Source organism: Alternaria burnsii (genome assembly GCF_013036055.1).
Source record: "Alternaria burnsii strain CBS107.38 chromosome Unknown 712, whole genome shotgun sequence".
NCBI lineage: Eukaryota > Fungi > Ascomycota > Dothideomycetes > Pleosporales > Pleosporaceae > Alternaria > Alternaria burnsii.
The window spans coordinates 191,511-213,230 of NW_024066134.1; the positions used below are offsets into that span (position 1 = coordinate 191,511).

The 21,720-nt window shown below is 43.6% G+C and overlaps 6 protein-coding genes across 6 annotated transcripts; 3 read left to right on the plus strand and 3 right to left on the minus strand.

The window, feature by feature from the left end:
* Window positions 1-201: 201 nt before the first annotated feature.
* Window positions 202-1,265, minus strand: GT037_011132 (uncharacterized protein; the record flags this gene model as incomplete). Its single annotated transcript, XM_038936179.1, has 5 exons — window positions 202-420; window positions 471-605; window positions 770-1,030; window positions 1,082-1,122; window positions 1,187-1,265. 5 exons carry the CDS (start codon window positions 1,263-1,265, stop codon window positions 202-204), a joined length of 735 nt encoding a protein of 244 aa, XP_038781225.1.
* Window positions 1,266-4,638: 3,373 nt separating this feature from the next.
* GT037_011133 (uncharacterized protein) lies at window positions 4,639-8,322 on the plus strand (the record flags this gene model as incomplete). Its single annotated transcript, XM_038936180.1, has 1 exon — window positions 4,639-8,322. The coding sequence occupies one exon, from the start codon at window positions 4,639-4,641 to the stop codon at window positions 8,320-8,322; it is 3,684 nt and encodes a 1,227-aa protein (XP_038781226.1).
* Window positions 8,323-8,806: 484 nt separating this feature from the next.
* On the minus strand, window positions 8,807-10,622 carry GT037_011134 (uncharacterized protein; the record flags this gene model as incomplete). The annotated part of the gene is made up of 2 exons (XM_038936181.1): window positions 8,807-8,811; window positions 8,858-10,622. The coding sequence occupies 2 exons, from the start codon at window positions 10,620-10,622 to the stop codon at window positions 8,807-8,809; spliced, it is 1,770 nt and encodes a 589-aa protein (XP_038781227.1).
* Window positions 10,623-11,003: 381 nt separating this feature from the next.
* Window positions 11,004-11,948, plus strand: GT037_011135 (thiamine pyrophosphokinase; the record flags this gene model as incomplete). The annotated part of the gene is made up of 1 exon (XM_038936182.1): window positions 11,004-11,948. One exon carries the CDS (start codon window positions 11,004-11,006, stop codon window positions 11,946-11,948), a length of 945 nt encoding a protein of 314 aa, XP_038781228.1.
* Window positions 11,949-12,132: 184 nt separating this feature from the next.
* GT037_011136 (dna-directed rna polymerases i) lies at window positions 12,133-12,629 on the minus strand (the record flags this gene model as incomplete). The annotated part of the gene is made up of 2 exons (XM_038936183.1): window positions 12,133-12,241; window positions 12,298-12,629. 2 exons carry the CDS (start codon window positions 12,627-12,629, stop codon window positions 12,133-12,135), a joined length of 441 nt encoding a protein of 146 aa, XP_038781229.1.
* Window positions 12,630-13,022: 393 nt separating this feature from the next.
* On the plus strand, window positions 13,023-15,729 carry GT037_011137 (uncharacterized protein; the record flags this gene model as incomplete). The annotated part of the gene is made up of 3 exons (XM_038936184.1): window positions 13,023-13,813; window positions 13,867-15,362; window positions 15,605-15,729. The coding sequence occupies 3 exons, from the start codon at window positions 13,023-13,025 to the stop codon at window positions 15,727-15,729; spliced, it is 2,412 nt and encodes an 803-aa protein (XP_038781230.1).
* Window positions 15,730-21,720: the final 5,991 nt, after the last annotated feature.

Below are 21,720 nucleotides of genomic sequence, written 5' to 3' on the forward strand. Positions count from 1 at the left end.
ACCAGGTCTTCCCGTGGATATTCCACTCCGCATTCGCTCCCTGAGAGCCACACGCGGTGCAAACCAAACCTTGATGTGCCTCACAATGGTCGTGCGCCTCCTTGTTTCCCTGTAGGCGTGGGGTTTCGCGCAGTCGCGAGCTGTACTGTCTGCCTGCTTTACATGTTCATGTCACTAGCCAGACTCTCGACGGTATAGTCGCTATGTCTCCATAGGTTCTCCGCCTTGGAGGATATGTGCTGGTATCCGTCCTTCAGCGAAATCCTTCTCCAGCCGTGCCATCTCCGCCAGACTGCTCGCGTTGAGGATGGCAGCACGCATGCGCTTCTTCTCTTCATCGGTGTAGATGCGCTCTTTGCCCGAGTCGGCACCGTTTGTGAATGTGGGGACAACAAAACCTTTCGACTTGTTGCTGGAGATCTGGGGGAATCAGTGTCTGATCAGAGGCAGAAGCAGTGTACATGACATACCTGGTTTGCAAGCTCAGTGGGCTCCTCTGCAGTTCCAAATAGCTCCTTGGCCGTCTTTCGTTCAGCATCGCGTACTTTGACAAAATCTAGGAATCGCACAGTAGGGCAGCGCCAGATGACCCAATACCGGTAGTTCTACGCCACGTTAGCACCCTGCACATTATAGTCTACTGTCATGCGATTTTGAGCCGGCCAAATCGCACCGAGGGGCTCACCCTGCATCATCTCCGCTCCTCGGGCTCAAGTGTGCTTGCACAATTAGGCTCGAAGTATCATGGTTCGAGGGATTTGGTACGTACCTCTTTGCGTGTGACGGGGTTCCCCATCAATGAAAGATAGACCAAATGCTTGAATCCCGCCAGCGGATCCAAGTCCGCCAGCTCTGCGATCTTGTTCTTGGTGAGAACTAGTGTTCGCAGATTGGGTATGCTCGAGGACAGGTTCGGTTGGATGTTGGAAATGCGGTTCTGCGCGAGGAAGAGGGTTCGGAGACGAGGCTGGAGGGGGAAGTTGCCAAGCTGTGCGATGTCGTTGTCTGTGAGGTCTATGGCGTCGTTGTCCTGCAATCCTGTTAATATACTGATGCACGTTGGGTGGCTTGGTCAACTAACTCTGGCTGCTCCCATGTTCTCGATAGCCGAAATCTTGTGACCTATATTATACGATATTGATATCAACTCAGCTCTCAAGTGTAGTATCTGTTCTTTCCAACGCACCTCGCAGATCGAGTTCACGCTCCGTGAGACAGTTGATGAAAGAGAGGGAGTTGTTGATCAGGTCTGTCGTTAACCTCATTTTGGCAATTGATGATGATTGATTGGTTTCTGGTCAAGCGGACAATATCAGGGGTTTCAACGTGCTTCGGTATCGTCTGTTCTTTTGCGCGGGTTTCGAAAGTTGGTCGCGAAGTTGGAGCTTGTACTGAAATTCGTAGAGCGCCAAGGAAGTTCCCACTAGCGCGACTTCCAGCTCCTGGTCACTTCCAGACATCGTCCTTCGACCCCGCTCCGCCATGCGAGCAATTATCCTTGTTACATACGCGCTGATGTTAGCATAGCAGACCAAGAGACTGCAGGCCGACTCTGGACATGCGCTGACCCATAGCTTTTTGCAAATTGAACCCCATCTCTTTAGAACACGTCTGCCGCTGTCAGCACAAGTGTACCCAGGCAACGCATCGTTTCTTGTACCTACTAACTTTCTTCATGATCGATGAACATCATTCTTAGCATGTATCGGATCATATAACAACTCCCTGATTGGACACGCTCCTCTGAGTATATATATGCCAGTTACACATGGCCGTTTCCCACAAGGCTGGACTCAAAGAATCAGCAGCCACACTGTCTGATTTCCACTGCCCGGCAGACCGGTGAATGCACCGTTTGGCATGTCTCGACTCTCACATAGTAGACTTGTCTTGTTATTCTTCCATTGGCTCTTCAAATCCGTAAAGCCCACGATTGGATCGCTGCCATCCGGTGAACAATGCAAGCCATCAGGACCAGCAATTATGCAGCCTAATGGGTTTCGTTGCGGCTCGACATGGTGTATAACATGATGGTTCGGCGCTCCCAAACTACTTTTCGATTCACTCTAGCCTCTTCAAATCTTTCATCGACTCAACATGGCAGCCTGCACGATATGCAGCACTTGGATCAGAGGTCCCGGGAATCGATGCACGCAACACCGCTACGCCAGGAATAGATACGATGACATTTACTACAGTAGTGACTCGACGAATGCTACCAGCGCGCGTCACAGTACGGGCACAGGCGCTCGTCCACATCGTTTCTCAAACAACCAGGACATATATGGACAATACGATACCAGCAATGCTCTCGTACGTCACAGAATACACAGCAGTGCACACCGGTCCAGCTCTCATCCCAATGAGCTAGCAAAACCTCTTGTCCATGTTTTCGACAGATTCAGCAACACGCATGCCGTCGCATCCGTGCAATACTCAGCGAACCCATCCTCTGGAAGTTACTCCATCTCAGCCCAGGCAAATCTCGATCGCGAACAATGCACCAGCTGTCGTGAATGGTTCCCAGATGGTCTCAAGCTACAATACCATCAACAAGAGTTCCCAATCGAATGCGAGCAGTGCAACATATGTTTGAGGTACGATAATATAGCATACCATGCAACGGACGTCAAACATGAGAGGTGTTTCGTGAGAGGATGTGAGAGTGATTATAGGACAGTGGGCAACTGGAGGCACCGCTACGTCGAGAGACATGTGTTGGGCAGGCACACACAACAGAATTATCATTGAGAGAGCACGAGTGTATACCGGGTCGTGTTGACGAACTGGATATAATTTCCGCAGATCAGACTCCGGACTTATGATGCTATGAATAGAACAAGGGTTACATCTGATGTGGATAACTCCCTCTCGAGTGTTCTCATGTACTTAACCTGTGTTTCGAGATAGTTACCTCATCCTGGTTTGAAAGCACACAAACTGGATATAGCAGCAGCGTTGATTAGAGGCGAACATGGCGAAGATGGTAGTAAACATAGCCATGCCTTGATACGCAGTAATGTGACTGGTGTTGATCCGATGATGGTGCAACCTTAGCTGGTGTTTTTGGCTGAGGTAGAGTGGATATCGTGATGGATGTTTGAAGAACGCTATGAGTTTGGTTCCGAAACAGCCATTCATCCGCAGAAGAAATGTCAAAGACTTTAGACAGAACCTGTCTACGACCTAGAATACATCGCTCAATCTTGGTCATGCTTGTGGGGTTAACGCAGTATCCAAAAAGTAATGGACTAGGCAAACAAAAGAAGGAACTCTTGTTTCGGTGATGCTGACAGTTCCTATCGTCGAGAAATCTCTACCTGCCACATATCCCTAGTTTACAGACAACACAGCTGACTTGGGGGAATCGAATATGCTCAGGTGGGTCTTGACGGATGCAAATTGCGTTTGAAGATTACGAAACAATTGGGGTAGAACGGCCATGTAATGATATATACTGCACCATGCGCCATGTGTCCAGAGTGGAAGAGATCGACACGTACTGGTGTTTACGGGGTAAAGCTGAGGCGAGACTCCGAGTGTCTCTGTATTGCTGGAACTCGTCGCCGGTATCGGGTGACGATCGTGCAGTCCGCCTTTGGTACGGGGTGATGCATAGTGAGGCGATCTAGGATAGACAGACGCATCTTGTTCCAGCGAAGTCATACCGAGCGTTTAACGCGCAAACAGAGGCGCCCGGCGGAGTGTCGATTGTGTCTTGGATGCCACCACACCGCTTATTGTGCTGAGTTGGTATTATCATGAGTTGTATAGACAGGCTATTGAAAGTACAATCAAGATGCGGTTTACTGGATGAGCCTCTGTCGACTCAATGGGACATGAAGTGACATGGTTACACGATGTCGATAAGTATCCATTGCTGGGCAGTGGCTTCCGTCTGGGCTGATAGGCACGCGCGGAAGTGGTCCGAGGCAGGGCAAGTTGTTGATATCGAAAGTGCGGGTTGGCGTGCGTCAGCCTGTCAAGGAGAGGCGGAGGATTGCACCAGGACGGTTTGGAACGACATGCATATCATGGTCTGGGGTACCCCGGGAGATGCGCAGCCGTAGTCGTTGATGACTGACGGCGGGAGGCATGGCACGACGATGGACAAAGGACAATGGCGGGCTGTCGAGGCGAAAGCCTAAGGCCATGTCGTGAAAGCGAATCTCGGTCCCACTTGTCGGACGTGTGACGATGAGAATTCTTGGGTGGAGACGTGGTGGAGGGGTGATGTGCGCCGTGGGTCGATCTTGTTCACGATAGTCGGGAGTCGTCTCACCGCCCTTCTATAACTAAGCAGCAACCGGCGTCGACTGGAGCCAAACACTAGCAGCGAATCCACTACGTTACAGCGCGCTCCCCTCACTAACCCACGCGACACGCTTCCTCTCTCTGCTGTCCAAGCACCCCGCTGCTGAGGCTGCACAAAGGCACCTTGTGACGCCATCACCTTGACCCCCATCCGTCCACGTCGCCCGCTGCCCTCACCCGCCCGCAAGCAAGAGACGGTCTCTCTGCTGCCATGGGTCAACCAGCACCTCGCACTGCTCGAGCCCGCCCAACCCACGACGCCTCTCTCGCCCACTGCTAAGACGACGGGCGCGCTTCCATGGAGGCATGCGCCCACTGCCAGACATGATCGGACACCTGTTTAGCAGCCGCAAGGGCAGCAGCGCGTCTCACGCGCCGCCGCCGACGGTGCTCGACTCGGCGACAGAAGAGAGCCACACGCGCCACCTGCTGTATCCCGAGTACAACACGCTCTACCATCCCGACGGCCAGCCGTATCCCTTGCACGCCGCGCCCTTGACCCCGGGGAGCGGCCACGATGGGCCCCTGCCGGAGATAGACCTCGACTACCCGCGCGACTGCCGCATCATCATCGCCCAGGACGAGACGCCCGCCATGCCCAAGACCATCCTGTTCGACTCCAAGCCTGCCCCACCACCACGCGTCGACGCTCCCACATCGCCCCCCCTCCGCACCCGCCCATTTGGCGCCGCCCATGCCAGCAATGCCAGCACGCCAGCACCGACGTTTGGGGGACTGCATGCCCGCACATCGTCGCTCGTCACAGAGCCCGCCGCGCCACCGCGCTCGCCCACGGTCGGAGGCTTCACGCGCATACGCACCCGCGGCAGCTCCATATCCTCCATGCCCAACATCGACGAGCACGCCCAGGTCCAGGCCAAAGCCCAGGCAAGGGCCAAGGAGTCAACCGACCTGGCCAACATCTGCCTCGACTGCATGTTCGGCAACCTGGCCATGAACTACCGCGGCAACTCCAACAAGATACACATTGTGCCGCTCGACACAAAGCCAGCCGACTCGTCGTTGCTGAGCACCAGCGTCCAGGACGCTACCAACTCTCTTGGTCGCGCCGAGGGCCTTCGCAGAAGGAGCCATCTCGCCAAATCCTTCACACCCGCCAACCTTCCATCCGACCTACCCCGCGCCGACTCCAGTGGCGGCGTACCCAAGGAGCCCAGGCGGCGTACCATCTTCATCACGCGCATGTTCTCAGTCACTGTGCCGGAAGAGGAGCACGATGATCGCACCCCCACTCCGCAGAGCTCACTGCCAAAAGGCAATGGCTTCCCTTTCCCTGCAACAAGCACGAAACCAGGTGCCCCCAAGGCACCCTACCCTTCGCACGTGCGAAAGAGCCCCATGTACGCCATCACCATCATCCTCCACCTTCCCATATCAAACACATCTCCAAGCCTGAGACCCTCTTCCAGGAGCGCCAATACCAGAACGCCGGTGCATCTGTCTACCTCTGCTCCTGGGCAGGACTCGCTTGCTTCTTCCCTCGACTCGGAACGACGCGCAGGATGGGCCTTCATCGACTCCAATCTCGGCGTTGATTCACTTCTATCCTCGTCGCTATGTAGTGATGTCGATGACCGTGTCGATGTCGTAGGGCAACACTGGGACGTCATTATGCGTGCTCTCAGTAGCCTGCAACACGTGGTACAGGAGAGGATATTGGCCCAGTTCAAGGCGCCTCGGTCGCCAGAAGGCATGCCTACGCCTACAACTCATCATCAGCGAAATCAGCCTTCGCGGGCTAGTCTCCGCGACACTTCTCTCCACGCCAGCCGGCGGGCCCTGCGATTGCAACCCAATGCCCTCATGATGGACAAGGAAATTCAAACCGCAGCAGAGCTTACTGGCAATCGCGTGGTGAGCGGCATGAGGATCCCTCGTGTCATGACAGGTCAGGGCAAGTGGGGTGTGTGGCGCGAAGAGGCCAGATGGCTTGGTCGCTGGGCAGGTCGACGCGAACAGAACTTTTTCTTCTTCAACCTCCTTACTGCTTTCCTCGGCAATCACACCGAGTGGCTCAACGTTTTGGGACCCAAGTGGTACCGTAAGCGTCACCGCGAGCAGCAAAAGGCAACTGCCGGTGAGATTCTAACAATCCCTAACCGCACCGTCATCGTCTCTCCAGACAAGATGGCTGCACGGAGACTCATCTTTCTACTCGCCGCCTTCTTACCACCCAACGCATCTGCCATGGGGGAAAGTACCTGCCCGCGTCCCGGCACTTCAGCATCCCTCCGTGCCTATTCGCAGTCACCCCCGACCAACATGCCGCCTTCAAGGCAGCCCTCCCTACGGCGACAGATCAAACGAGGACCGCGGGCCAAGCAAAGCATGTCCAATATCCTTTTGCAGCCACCCAAGCTCCAGAGCGTTCATCAGCCACCTACACAGATTTCAGACGAGCGGTCTGAATCGGTCTTGATCGAGACTCAAGAGCCTATGCGTCCGCTTGGGCACTCTCGGCGTTCTTCTGCACATTCAGTTCGCACCACTCTAGTGGTTCCATCAATGTCAGAAGGCCCGGTCGCGACGGGTAGCACTGCTACTATCTCAACAGCCAACCCACAAGATGCGATGCCTGTCGCTCACTTCACATTTCCCAGGACAAAGTCATCCGGTACCATGCCCGATATGAGACCTGAAAGTAGTGATAGCCTGGCCTCAACGAACCTGATTAGCACCCTGCAGAGGAGCGGTACCGGTCAAACTAGTCTTGCTAGTAATGATTCCAGCAATACAAGTCGCTGGAGTGGCTTTATGAACTTTTGGAGCGGACGTCGTTCGTCTTCAACCGACCAAAGTGAATACTTTCAGACCACAGATGACGGTGTGGGATACCGTGGGCAAGAGCGCCCTCGGTCGCAGCTCGAGCACATGGTTCAAGAGCTCTCCATGGACCGCGTCTTCGAGGGCGATGCTGCCGATTCTCCGCTTCCGCAAGATTCAGGCGAAAAAACCTCTCCGGACATATACTCCAATCCTGGCTGTCCTGGCGTTCCTGCGTCTGCTGCAAGGCCAATCCCAGAGCGTCAGAAGACTTACGAGAGTCACTTGAAACTGTCTGTCAACGAAAAGGATGGCGTCATCGACGTTGACCTTCCACTTCCTGACTTTGACTCTCCTCTTCAGTCTCCCCTGCTAGGAGGGTTTGGGTCAGCTTCAAGCCAGCCAGGCTCCAGCTTTGGCGAGTCCTCAGTCTTATCAACGCCTCACTGTGAGCCAGAACAGCCCGTCAACGTGGCGGGTTGGCTGAGCCAGTTCCACCCTGATTTCGCCGTCCAAGCTATAAAGCCTTATCGCGAGCTCGAACGCGACATCAAGCGAGCGATGAGCGCTGAGCCCACACCTCTAAATACAGTGACTACACCGAGCCTAGAGTCGGGCCCGCTTGAGCGTTGGATGGATATCTGTTCTGCTCTTATTGCCGACACAAGCAATTTCTCCATCAAACGCATCAGCTTGCGGCGTCTCGTGAAACTCATTCCCACGCCTACGTACCAATCTTCGGCTATGACACCGGGTGTCACTGGAATGACTCCTGCCCACTCGCGATATGGTAATCCGTACACCTCCGGTGCCGCTGCTCCAATGATGACTGAAGTACATCTTGCTGAAAAGTTCGTCACCGAAACCATCATGGATTTTGATTCCACGCTCATCGACGGTGTGGATCGCGTACTCGCGCAGTCTGGTGAGGTGACTCGTGTAAATTCCGCCCAGTCCTCTCGATCAAGCAGCCGAAGGGGCCGTCGCGATACTAGGGCGGAATCGGATACAATACCACATGTCGAAGTGCCGCACGTGGACTGTAAGAGCGTGCTTTTCGAAGCACTAGAGATCGTTGTGAAAGAAGTGGCCGCTGAGCGAGGGGGTAGACAATCTTCTAGAGAAGGTGATTCGAGGAAGACGACGAGGGATGCACACCCGAAGACTGAGAATGATTCTTCTTTGAAAGAGGGCATTCGTAGATGGCTAACAGAGGTCGAGTGAACTCAGTAGGGGACGTTTCACACTGTTCCTCGTCTTCATGACTTCAACTTTCCTTATCTATGTATTATATGTTCCAAGGGTGTATTATGTGGGCTTTGCTGCGTTTGAGCGGGCGTTGAAGCATTTTTAAAGCGGAGTACGACCTTCGTGTCGACGATCTTGGTGTCCTTTCGCTGTGGTATAAGCTAGCGAGACAGCATCATCAGAACAGTACTAACACGTTGGAGCGAGGGTTAGGAATATCTGGAAAGGATGATACCAATAATAGAACGATCTTGAATCTTGAAATTCCACCAGCTCTTTGGTGTGATGTCCTCAGGGAAAAAGAAGGTAGTGTCGATAACAGTGGATATATTGAATTGCTTGACATATGATCCTTTTATAGTGGCATGGCTACAAAGATGAACAGGACAAAGCCTCACACAAGACGAAATACGGTGGACCAGGATGTCGTTCTATTGGAACAACAATGCAAACGATGGTCTTAACCTTGTATATCACCCCACGCATATGTCAAACACACAATGCACAACACCTGGGGCGTACATTTTCACCCTCTCCACATGAACCACACAGACCCGTCTCTCATGTCCGCCGTCGATGGTGTATAGCAAATCCTGGAATGTCTTCTCTACTTCATTTTTCATGCTGTCAACGTCTTTGACATCAACGTTTTCGTGCACATGAATCCATCCCTGTCGTTTTGTATCGAGCATAGCGACCGCCACACGCCACGAGAGCTTGGAAGAAGGCAACAAGCCGAGATTGACATGCCGAACCGGTAATCTTGGCAACCGAAGTGACGGGTAGTCCAGGTCAGCGGCCTCGTTGCTTGTCTCGAGGACCACAAAGTCTGCATCCTCGAGATCTGAGTCGCCAGGTTGGCCCCTTTGTCGTAGCCGCAGAATGTCCTCTTGTTTAAGCACTCGACATGTCCATCTATTCATCTCTGCACCTCTTCGTAACCCTTCTACGCTCCATGGATTAAGCTCCCAGCACAAGACTTGCTTGATGCCTCTCTCCAATGCTTTACTACTCTTCCTGTATGAGAAAGCAAAGTAGCCGATTCCGGCATAGAGATCGATAGCAGCCGATGCAGTGTTAAGACCAGTAGTGAGAGTAGGCAGATTCAAGATTCGTGCCTTCTCACGAATGTTGCCACGGCTGAACATCGTATAGAGCGGAGCCCAGGTTTGCCATATCCCATTCTGGCGTGTAGTCACCCATAAAGCGTTGGCAAAGTCTATTGCGGTGGGGTCAGAGATTGTTTGTGGTGTTGGCGTACTTCCAAAGTCTCCGTATAGAGGTGTTAAATTCACTGGACTACGAAGTATGTTTTCTGAATTGGTCATTCCGGCTGACGATGCTGTCGTGGTCGTGGTTGAAAGTGGTATAGGAGAATTCATGGCGACATGTGTTGCGCCTACTGCTTCTGCCATACTCTGCCATAATGGTATCATCGCGTCTGAGTTCACTGCATGCGTGGCAATGAGGCTTTTCCACGGTGCGGAGGAAAAGGCATTGTGTGGAAGGAGAAGCATTGGATTGTAGACAGAATACCCTTCTGGAAAACTGGAGACGAGCGCCTCGACTGTGAGTGCTTGCGGTGAAGGCAACAATTTAAGGAAGGAAGTAAGAAACTCCTCCAGAGCTTTGTGAACTGGATTCCGATGTGTTCGTCTTAGGGCCAAGGTTTTAACAGGGGCATCGTGTGAGATCGAAACGTCCTGAGATAATCCGCTGAGGGCGAGATCTTGCAACAATCTTAGCTTCAGGTCGCTAATCTTTTGCGCATCTGAGATTCTTTCTAATCCATCCGAGTGCTGAGGATAAAGGATGGTTGTAGGGATACACATGCGTTGCTGTTCCTTGCTTCTAGATACTCGGTCACTCGTATCACAAAGGGTTGTGGTCGTGTGGCTCGAGCTCTGATAGGTTCTTACTTGGTCTTCGAGTTGACAATTGTCTTGGAAAAATTCCGGGTGGATGAAACAACCCCCGATCGCATCGGAACATAGCTCTGGGAATTGTGTCTGGTGTAAGGAGCTTGGGGGTCCCTGTATGGCTACGGGTGTATGTGCAGGAGTGGCTGCTAAGGACCGGCCAGGCTCAGCGCGATCATTGTCGTTTCTGGATACAACAACATTCCTGGTGGCTGTGTGTTTCTTCTTGTTCGGTGACTCAGGAGTGATTTTGCTACTTCGATCAAGCTGACCAGCCCGTTCGAGCGCCTGTTTCACAGTCTTGACATGTTGTTTTGGTACAATAAGAGTGATTTTCGAGCTTGACAACTGTTCCATGTTGTTTGCTGCTTTAACGTGAACTGGCAAAGATTAACACAAGTAGCTGGAGGGTGGTAAAGTGTAAACGGAGCATTGTACAAAATTTATTGGAACATTGCTAGCTTCAGGCAACCGCACGCAAGGGTGGCACGCATCTTGATAGCTCAGATGGAGTTTTGAGAATGGGACTGTTAGATCCGTCCGATCGTCTTACTCAATATACAGTTTATGAATAGCAAGGGACGTTGCCAGGAATAAGGAAGGAGCCTCGAGATAGTCGTTGCCAGTTCAGCACGCCGCCCCCACCTGTTCGGAGGTAAGTAAGCAGATGACGCAGCTCGCGGAACACCCACCCTCCGTCACACGAGAACCCAACATACATCACATACTCCACCCACGATGTCTCTCACAAACCTCGACCTCGTAAACCAATGCGATGGTTTCCCATATCCCGATGTGAATTCGGAGACATATCTGGCATCGATCAACACTTACTACCAGCTGCGCGTCTCAGGCTACAATTATGCATTGGGTTACATGCTCCCGTCTGTCGTCGAGGTGTTCCGTGGGGTACCCAGCTGGGAAATTGACGATGACGCTCGCATCCTCTACCTCGTCGGCGGTTCTACTGCGGATGAGCGATCGCAAGCGGTAGAAACGACACTGCTGGCTATGCGACAGACGGGTCACTTCAAGGTACTGGATAAGTGGCGAGGAGAACTGTACGCCGTGTATGGCATTGGCAAAGAATTACTATTTAACGTGGAGAGGAGCGCCAGTTGCCTGTTTGGGGTAGTCACGTATGGGGTGCATCTCACAGCGTTCACAAGAAAGGAGGGGGAATTGAAAATTTGGACACCGAGACGGGCCCGTACCAAGCAGACATACGGTGGTATGCTAGACAATGCGGTAGCGGGCGGCATTGCATCGGGTGAGTCGCCATTTGAAAGTCTTGTGAGGGAGTGTGGAGAAGAGGCCTCACTTGGGGAAGAGTTGGTTCGGTCAAAGGCAAAAGCGAGTGGCACAGTCACATACTGGTACATTCGAGACGAGAGAGCAGGGGGGGAGACGAACTTGATGCAGCCAGAGGTTCAATACGTATATGATCTCGAACTTCCCGAAGACACGATACCAAAGCCCGGCGACGACGAAGTTGAGGAGTTCTACCTGTGGAGTGTGGAGGAAGTGCAAGAAGCTATGAGGAGGGGCGAGTTCAAGCCCAACTGCGCGCTGGTCGTGCTAGACTTCCTGGTTCGACACGGCATTCTCACTACGGAGAACGAAAGAGACTACATTGAAATTGTGAGTCGGCTGCACAGAAAACTCGAGTTCCCTACGCTGTAAGGAGGTAGACAAGGTGGTATTGTCTCGCAAGAGGTGCGAGTGGGGCCAACGAGTTGATTGGGGGTATCCAGACGCCATACCGAAATTCTAAGCCAGATGATACCAAAACCACTACACATGCTGCCATGACGCCTGTCGTATGCTTATTTTTGTTATGCTCTGGAGAGGACGAAGGTGCTGTATATTACGAGTGCTTGATGAGCATGTAGATGTCGTCGATCTTAAGGCCGCTGAGCTTCCTGTGGGGGCCCTCCATGTATAGCAGCAGGCCGCCGAAACTGGCAAAGTACTTGCTGTGTAGACTATTAGCCTCGACTCAGCCGACTCGCCCGGTGCGAAGGACACTCACATGACATCGCCGTCACCACCCTCCATGCGGTAGTTCTTGCCGTAGCAGACGTAGTCGTACATGTCAGCGAGGGTTGTCACACCCTGCTTGCCAACGCTCCTCCACATGGAATCGTTGTCGCCTTTTGCGCTGCCGTCGAGGGCCAAGGTCGTTGCCAGGACGAGGCTTATTGTCTGGCCGACCTCGACGGGGAATAGCTCGTGGTTGATGTCGAGCGACATGGTGATCTGGCTGTCGGTCGAAGTGCCATGGAGACGGGACACGCGATCGTATTTCTCGTTGTTGACCGAAGTGATGGTGAAGGTCTCTTCGAAGACCTGAGCGTCGGCCATGGTGAGAGGGCGCACACGGCTGCGGACCGAGCAAGAGGCTTTTGTGGAGAGGTTTGGAGCGGGCGAAAGGTGTTGCGACAGAGCACGAAAGAAAGCCTGCAGCCAGAAACGGCCAGGGCGCGCGCGGGCCTGTCTTGGCGGCACCGTTACCTCCGGGCCCGCTCCGCATCGCATCGCATCGCCGCTACGAGCCCAGCCACGCGGTCGCACCTTCTCCGCCACTATCCTCTAGTGCTCCGAACACTACTGTGCACGCTTCCTCTCCAGATACATGCGCCCCATCGCTAATTCCATCCTCGCCCACAGTTGCCTAGGCGCCCGTCCTGGTATACTTGCTGCGCTCCAGCCTGCCGCTCCGCCGCCCGCTCGTCCAACACCTCCGCCTTGTCCCCCATGAGCTACGATCGCTACTTGATGAATCTGTTCAGCCTGCACGACTTGGACTACCTCTCGCCCGACATGCCCGACTTTGCCTCCAGTCGCGAATGCAGCCCTACCGCTTTCGACGCTCCCATCCCCCCCAAGCCCACAGTCGCCGTGGCCCAGAACAGCATGCTTCTTAAACTGCCCGACGACATTTTCAAGTGTGTCATGGACTATCTCAACCGCGATGCTGCGTGGAGTCTGAAGCGGCTTTGTAAAGGCATGGCAAGCAGCGTGACGGTGAACCAGCTGCTGTACAAGTATCCCATACAACTCAACGATGTGCGCGACATCAGGCTGGGCGACTGGAAATACCGGAGCTTGGGCAGCATACGGTGGACAAGCTTCAAGGAGAGCATCAACGATGGGAACCGCCGACACGTGCACAAGCTGGCCATGTCTCACTGGGCGAGCATAGAGGACTTCAAGTGGATACAAGAGAATCTACCTTGCTTGACTAGCTTGGACATCTCCGCCATCAAGGATTTTGTATGGACACCGGAGGAGACTTGGACCTGGAAAATGATGGCCGATGCTTGTCCTGAACTGTTTGGACGTCTTGAAGAACTCGAGGTCGCCAACTGGGCCGACTATACTGCGCACTCTCGAATCGAGTACAGCTATTCATATCAGGACTATCGCTTCAAGCAGAGCTTTAGGATATCAAGACGACGCGATGGAGGCTCTGTTGCAAACGCCATTTTCCCAATATGTAAAAAACTGAAGACGTTGGCAATACGAGAGCGGTACTCGGGGTTCCAGTAAGACAAATATGGTGGTCATGTCGCCGAACTAAGTACTAACTCAAGTCCAGCACCTGGAACGAGTGGGAGGTTCATCAGCGCGTTTGCTGTCTTGTCGATGGCGTGCAAAAGTACTGCCCGGACACCATGACGAAGCTGAGGGTACACGACTACGCCCCTTACCGCTCACTCTTCTCCACCGATGCAACAGCTTGGCCGCGTATCAAAGATGTTGAAATAGGTCTATACTCTTGGATGGAAGACCGTCGTGACCGTGACGTGATCGGCCCAATTCCCTACAGAATAACCCAAGGACATCATCATCGCGATGAAGAGGAGGCTTTTGACGACAAAACGTTCGATGCTTGCGGGCGCGACCATATGATGCTCGGAAACCATGTCGTTCAGGGTGTTGGAGCATCGTTCGAGGACTTGCTCCAAAGCCTCCAGACGATTTCTAAAAAGTATCCAAACATCAACATCAAACCTATCCGGAACCTTCAAAACATCATACTCCACCCGTTCCACCTCGTCAATGTCATGCAACGGCGACATCACTTTGGACAGACCACACAGCAAAACAACGACCAGGCACTCAGTGACCCTAGTTCCAAGCCCGAGGTGCAGGAAGCGCTGCGATGGCTAGCCGAGAAGTGCGACTGGAAGCCGATATTGGCTTGGGAAAGCATGATGTGCGACGTCTTCCCTGCGAATCTAGAGCCCAACCGAACATTTTTACCCAAACAAGATGTGCTTTCACGCATAAAAACCATGGTATCAACCTTGCGAAGCCTCAACATCCCAATCCGTGTTTCCATTGGCGACCGCACAAACATGTGTCCTTCATCTGGCCTCGATGGTAGCCTATACTTTGGTGACTACAAGACTTTCGTTGGTGACAATGAGAACAAGCGCGAAGTGTTGCTCCCGACCCAAGCCGTATTCAGTCTTACGCCCATTGCTTCCATGGTTGACGAACTCACAATACAGTACCCTGCTGACGTGCCTGGCGTCTCCGGCTGGCTTCGCGCAACGAAACGCCCTACCCCTGCCGAGGTGGCTCTCATGCAACGCGAAATGATTGGCTGGAGACGCTTCTGGGCCCGCTATGCTTCGCAGTTCAAGAACCTCAAGAAGTTGACTGCGAATGTCCCCAATGACATCTACGAAGACTGGGGCAGAAGCGAACTGACCAATCTTTTGAATAACGAACGATGGCAAATGCTCGAAGTCGAGGATAAACAGGATCACAATTTTCTAGGAGGCCACTTTCCATTCATGAGTAGCGATTCGTCGTCTGTCCTACGTCAGAACCTGTCTCGTCGACGCACACGTACCAAGTTCGTACAGCGGGTATTTTTTAGGCTCGACACTGATCCATTGAACATTGAGTGTTTGCCTCTAGGATTGACTGAAAAGGAGAGGGAGGAGAGGGAGATAACTGAAGCTGAGATAGCGGACAAACATACCCTGCAACATCGCTTCTGGCCAAAGCGAGATGGTATAACTGAAGAAACAAGGGAGAAACGTAAACGAGGAGACGACAAGGAAACTGATAGCGAAGAAGGTATTGATAAGAGAACGAGGATCGGCTGTAGTACATACGAACGTCGCTAGAGCGACGTATAGCCTACAACAGTATCGGGGAATAACGGTTGTCTACGATGTTAAACTAGTATATTGTATAATAATAATTAAAGAAAATAAAACCTTATAATAACAATAGAAGTATCTTTACTCCTGTAGCAGAGTGTTATCTACTTGTTTTATTCTACTTGTTAAGTTATTGTTATTACTTATTTCTATTAGTCTATCTTATTAAAGCTACTTTTCTCTACTACTACTACTACTACTACTACTACTACTACTACTACTACTACTACTACTACTACTACTACTACTACTACTACTACTACTACTACTACTTTAGTTAGAGTTAATCTCTATTTAATTCTTTATAACTTAGATTACTTTAAATTAATTAATAAATAAGCTTAATAGTGTAAATACTTATTAAAAACTTTTTTTATAAATAATACTTTCTAAAACTTAGCTTTTTTTTATATTACTTACTCTTAGTTAAGCTTTATTATATAACTAGCTTAAGAATTATGTTACTTAATAATAAAATATATTATCTAGTAAGCTAATCTTAATTACTTTTTTTAAATAGTAGATAGGCTAGTAGTAAACCTAAGAAGAATAAGGTAAAAATATTACTATAAGCTTATAGTAGTAAACTAGCTATAGCTATAACTTTATATTTAATATTTAAGAGCTAATACCTTTATAAATATATTACTAAACTAGAGTAATCTAATACCTTATATACTTTGTTAGGGACTTTGCTTTATACTTATAACCTCTAATAAATTTATACTATAAAGTAATCTTTTTTCTTTAAGTAAAATATAAGGATAGTAATTTAGACTTTAAATCTCTATAATATATTTTAACTCTATTAGTAGCGCAAGTGTTATAGGTATAATAGATTTACAATAAAGTAAAGAAACTTAGAAAAGAACTATAAACTTACTCTAGTTATCTACATTATATATAGCTTAGTTACTTATTAGATTTAGACTAATACTACAGAACTAAGTAACTCTAAGATAATTAAGAAGACTTAAAATAGTATTTTAAAATATTATAGCAGAGTAGTAAAGGATCTAATTTTAAAAAATAATAATATTAGTTATAATTATAGATTTTAACAAAGAAGCTATACAGGACAATTAAGTAATTTTTAGTTAGATTATAATACTATAGTATTATAGTACTATAAATACTAAGTAATATTTAAAATATAGACTAGTGCTTATAAAAAGCTTATAATATATTATATTCTTTATATTTATAAGTAGGTATTTAAAAGTATATAATAAACTTATACGTCTAAAATTACTAATAAAAGATATTACTATTATATTTACTTATATTTCAAAGATATTTTTTACTAATAGCTTAGTTATAAACTTTGATATATAGTTCTCTAGAATAATAAGTTATAATAAATTATAAGTATAGTATAAAGAACTTAATATAGAAGATATATTAAAAAACATAATAGAATAGTATTATACTTATAACAATATAAGTCTTTAAACTTATAATATAAAGAAGAATTAAATATTATACTTTACTTTACTCTATAAAGAAGGTATCTCCTTTAATAAGTTTTAAAGATAATAAGGTTAACTAGCTAGTACTAAACTCTAAGTTTTATTTATTTATAAAGAAGTATAAAATAAGCTAAGAGTATAGATTAACTCTATATTAGACTAAAAGGTAGATCTAATACTAGTAATTACTTCTACTATTAGAGTTTATAGAACCTATTACTTAAAACTATAAGTATATCTAAACGCTAGCCTATATAATATATTAAAATACTTGATTAATGATTTCTATAAATAGAAAGAATTAATATTTCTAATAAATACAGTAAAAAACTAAGCTAGAGCTAGTAAGCTATATTAATAACTATTATTCTATCTCTAAAACGCGTTTATACATAATATTATATAATCTATTAGTTTATTAACGCTCTAAGATTAGATTAAGAATATCTATAGTTATTACTATATAATATTATATTATAATATCTTTTTTAATATTCTTATACTTATACTTCTACTAAATAGATTTAATCTATAAGTGTAGTAGGAATATATATATTATATAAAAACCTTAGACGCCTTAGATTTATAAATATACTTAATATTATACATATATAGTTAGGAAGAGAAAAAATATATAAGAATAGAAATAGTATCTTAGAGTAGTATATTTAAGCTAATATTAAAAAAAGATGTTATAGCTAATACTAGTAGTATTAACTTATTTTTTATTTTTTATTAAGAGTCTAAAAGCTAATACTCTTATAGGTATATTATAATTCTATGATATTTTTATAATATTTTAGCTATGTAAGGTACTTTACTTTATACTATTAAATTATAATAAGTTTATTCTATAAAGTAGTTCTCTTTTTCTCTTTTAGTAGAGTATAAGTATAGTAATATAAAGTTAAGCTTTATAGTATATTTCTTATATCTATTAGTAGCGTAAGTCTTAAAATAAAGGATATTATTATAATATAGAGTAGAATTACTAAAGACAATTATTACTCTACTTTAATTAGTTAGATTATATATAATTCTACTACCTATATTACTTAAATTCGTACTGTAGTACTAAAAGAACTTATGTTAATATTTATATAATACTATAATTAAGTAATAGAGAGCTTAAGTATTTTTTAATATTATATTACTTATAATTATAGCTACTAAGAAGAGAACTTTAATAGAATTTTAGGTAACTTTAAGTAAGTCTATTAGATAAAAAGGCTTCTTAAACTATAGCGTTATAATATTGTTACTATATTAAATTATAAAAATAAGCTATAGTACTTAGAGAGAGTTAAGAAACCTTAATTATATAAAATATAAAAAGTAGATAGATAAAAGTATGTAATAAACCTATACTATTAGAATTTTTAACGCTTAATATTATTACTATATCTATATATTATATCTAAGCTCTTTCTAATCTTCTTTATAGTTATAAAGTTTTATACCTAAGTCTACCTTAAAAAGATAGCTATAACTAATAGTAAGTTCTACTTTAATACTTTATCTAATGTAGTAATAATACTTTACTAGTACTTAATATATATTAATATATAGAATACTAAAAAAACGCTTTAAATCTATACTAACTATATTTTAGACTTAGAGAAAGAAACCTTTCTATTAGTAAAACCTTTTAGACTTCTAGCTTATAAGCTTTTATATATATTACTACTAGCTAAAGCTATTAGAAAAATATACTTTAGTATAGACTAAGCTATGTAAACGTAGTAGTCTATAACATAAGTTATTATACTTCTATATAATAAAGATATAGGCTAATAACTTATAGTTATAAAGAGAATAATATACTAAGAATACTTATATAGCTTAAAGAAATAGCTTATACTTTTAGTTCTCTATTAATACTTAAAAATAAGTTAAGTACTTTCTTAAATACTTATAAAGAAAGATACTATACTATTATAGCTTGTTTTTATTTTTACTTTTATTATTTCTCTTGTTTAACTAATTAAGTTAGCTAGCTAGTTATATATATATATATATATATATTAAGAAGGCTATAGAGATATAGGTAAGTTAGATATAATAAATACAAAGTAAGTTAAAGAATAGAGAAAGAAGATAAAATATATAATAATTATTAGTATAGTTAAGTTATTTAGTAGGGCTTATTAAGTAGAAGAGACAGCTAGTACTTATAAAATAATTTTAGCTATAGCTATAAATATATTAGTAATATAGTAATATAGTATTATATATAATTTTAATAGAGTAATAGAAGAAGCCTAAGCTCTAAACGTAAGGGTTTATATTATTATTATTTTCTTAAAAAGGAATTACTAGTAATTATACTTTAATAGAAATAAATATATTTATATAGTATACTCTCTCTAGAATCTAGAAACCTCTATTATAAAGATATAGACAGTTAATTTTAGTATACTATATATTTAAATGTTACTTAAGACGCTATAGTAAGCGTATAAGTTAGTAAAAAGATATATATTACAAACTAAAACGCTTATATAAGTAGACCTAAAAGTACTAATACTATATATCTTAGGCTTACTTTTAAAGTACAATTTATATATATATAATCTTTTTAATAGCGCATATTAACGCTTAATATAATATATTCTAGAGTTTACTTATTTTATAAAGCCTGTCTAGAATTAATAAAGTTCTAATAGATAACTACATAATTTAGTATTAGAACATACTACTATATAATATAGAGATATTAAGCAAGGACTACTACTAGTACTAGTACTACTAATAAACTATAAAACCATATTATCTCTTTCTTAAAACGTCTAAAAGCTGATGATATAATAAGTATATTAGAATTCTATTATAATTCTATAATATATTACCTATATCTAGCACTTTACTCTATACTTATAATTAAGAATAAATTAATACTAAAGAGTAGTATTTTTCTCTCTTTTAGTAGATTATAAGTATGGTAATTAAAACTTAAGCTCTATATTATGTCTCTTAAATTCTTTAGTAGCGCAAGTATTATAATTCTCGAATATTATTATAGTATAAAGTTAGATTACCTATTAAAACTATTAAGCTGTTTTTATTAGATATATTGTATATAGTACTACTCTTTATCTAACTTAAATCGAAATCTAGCACTAAGAGGACTTATAATGACGTTAGTGTAATCCTATAATACTAAGCGCTAAATAATCTAATTGTTATCTATAGCTTGCCTATATCTTAGTAGTAATAAGCTTAAGTATATCTTAATATATTATTATTTCTAATTACGGTAATTTAGAAAGAGAATATAAAAGACTTCTAAGTAACTTTTAGTAAGTCTAGAAGAATTAAGAACTTATTAGACTATACTACTATAATATTATTACTACTAGGGTATATTAGGTAAATAAATATATCTGTACTACTATAAGTAGAATACTATGCTAATTATATTTACTAGTAGAAGCAACATATAAGCAAGTAAAGATAGTAACTATCTTCAAAGATATATCTTATTTTATTAATTATTTATGAAACTATAAAAAGCAAAGAAGACTTTTAAAAGTCCTAAGTATATATATATAAGCTATTTTAGTACGTAATTTAGTAGAATAACTTATAATACTACTACTTATTAATAAGTAATATATTAGAAGTATAAAGAGCTAGAATACTATAAGACTAACTATTAAAGTATTAAAAAAGCTAAAAAGCTACTTAAAACTATTACTTTATATAGAATAAAATAACATTAGAAGTTAAAAATTAGATTTTCTATTTAACTACCTATATCTCTGTTAAAGGAAAAAGTAGAACTTTAGTACTTTATAAAAAGCGCTTTAGCTAGTATTTACAAAGCTTTAGAATATATAAAGTATAGTTACGTCAATAGAACTAATAAAAGTATTTTAATACTTAAGTTTATTGCTAAGTATATCCTTAGTAATTTAAGCTAAAGTATAATACTTATATATAAATTTACTACTTAACTTTTTTATTTATTTAGCGTCTAAAGGCTTCTACTTTTGTAAGTGTACTGCTATTCTATTATAACTTTATAGTCTTAACTATATTAAGTAATTTACTATATACTTACAAGCTATAATAAATTAATACTATAAAATATATTCTTTCTTTTAGTAGAATATAATTATAGCTATTTAAACTTAAGCTCTATATTATATTTTTTAGATCTAGTAGTAGCGTAAGCGTTATAATTATAAAATATCATTCTAGTATATTATAAGAAATACTTAGAAAAACTATTAACCTGCTCTAATTAGCTATATTATATATAGTTTAGTTATCTATCTTACTTAGGCTAATACTATAGAACTAGATAGTTTTAAGATAATAATTATATAATTCTATAGTTAAGTAGTAGAGAGCCTTAATATTTCTTAACTTATTATTAGTTACTATTATAGCTATCTAGAAGAGGACTTTAGAAGGCCTTAAAGTAACTACTAGCTTTAAAAAAAAAAGCTTATTAGTTTATAGTTATAATATTATTATTATTAAGTAGTATTAGAGAGATAGACTATCGAACTTTAAGAGAGACTCTGAGAGACCTTATAATATAGAAGTTAATAAAAAAACTTTAAATAGTATATGACTTATATATTTCTCTAGTAATATTACTTTACATATTATAACTATATCTATAGTTACGTTTATAAATATATCTATTCCTCTCTAGGCCTTAGGGACAGGGCCTATAGTATTTCTATATTACGTATTATCGCGTTATCGCGTTATTACATAATATTATAGTATTATTAAGAATATTTTAAGTAGTTAAGCTTAAACATACTTAAACGTCTTATTTTACTAACG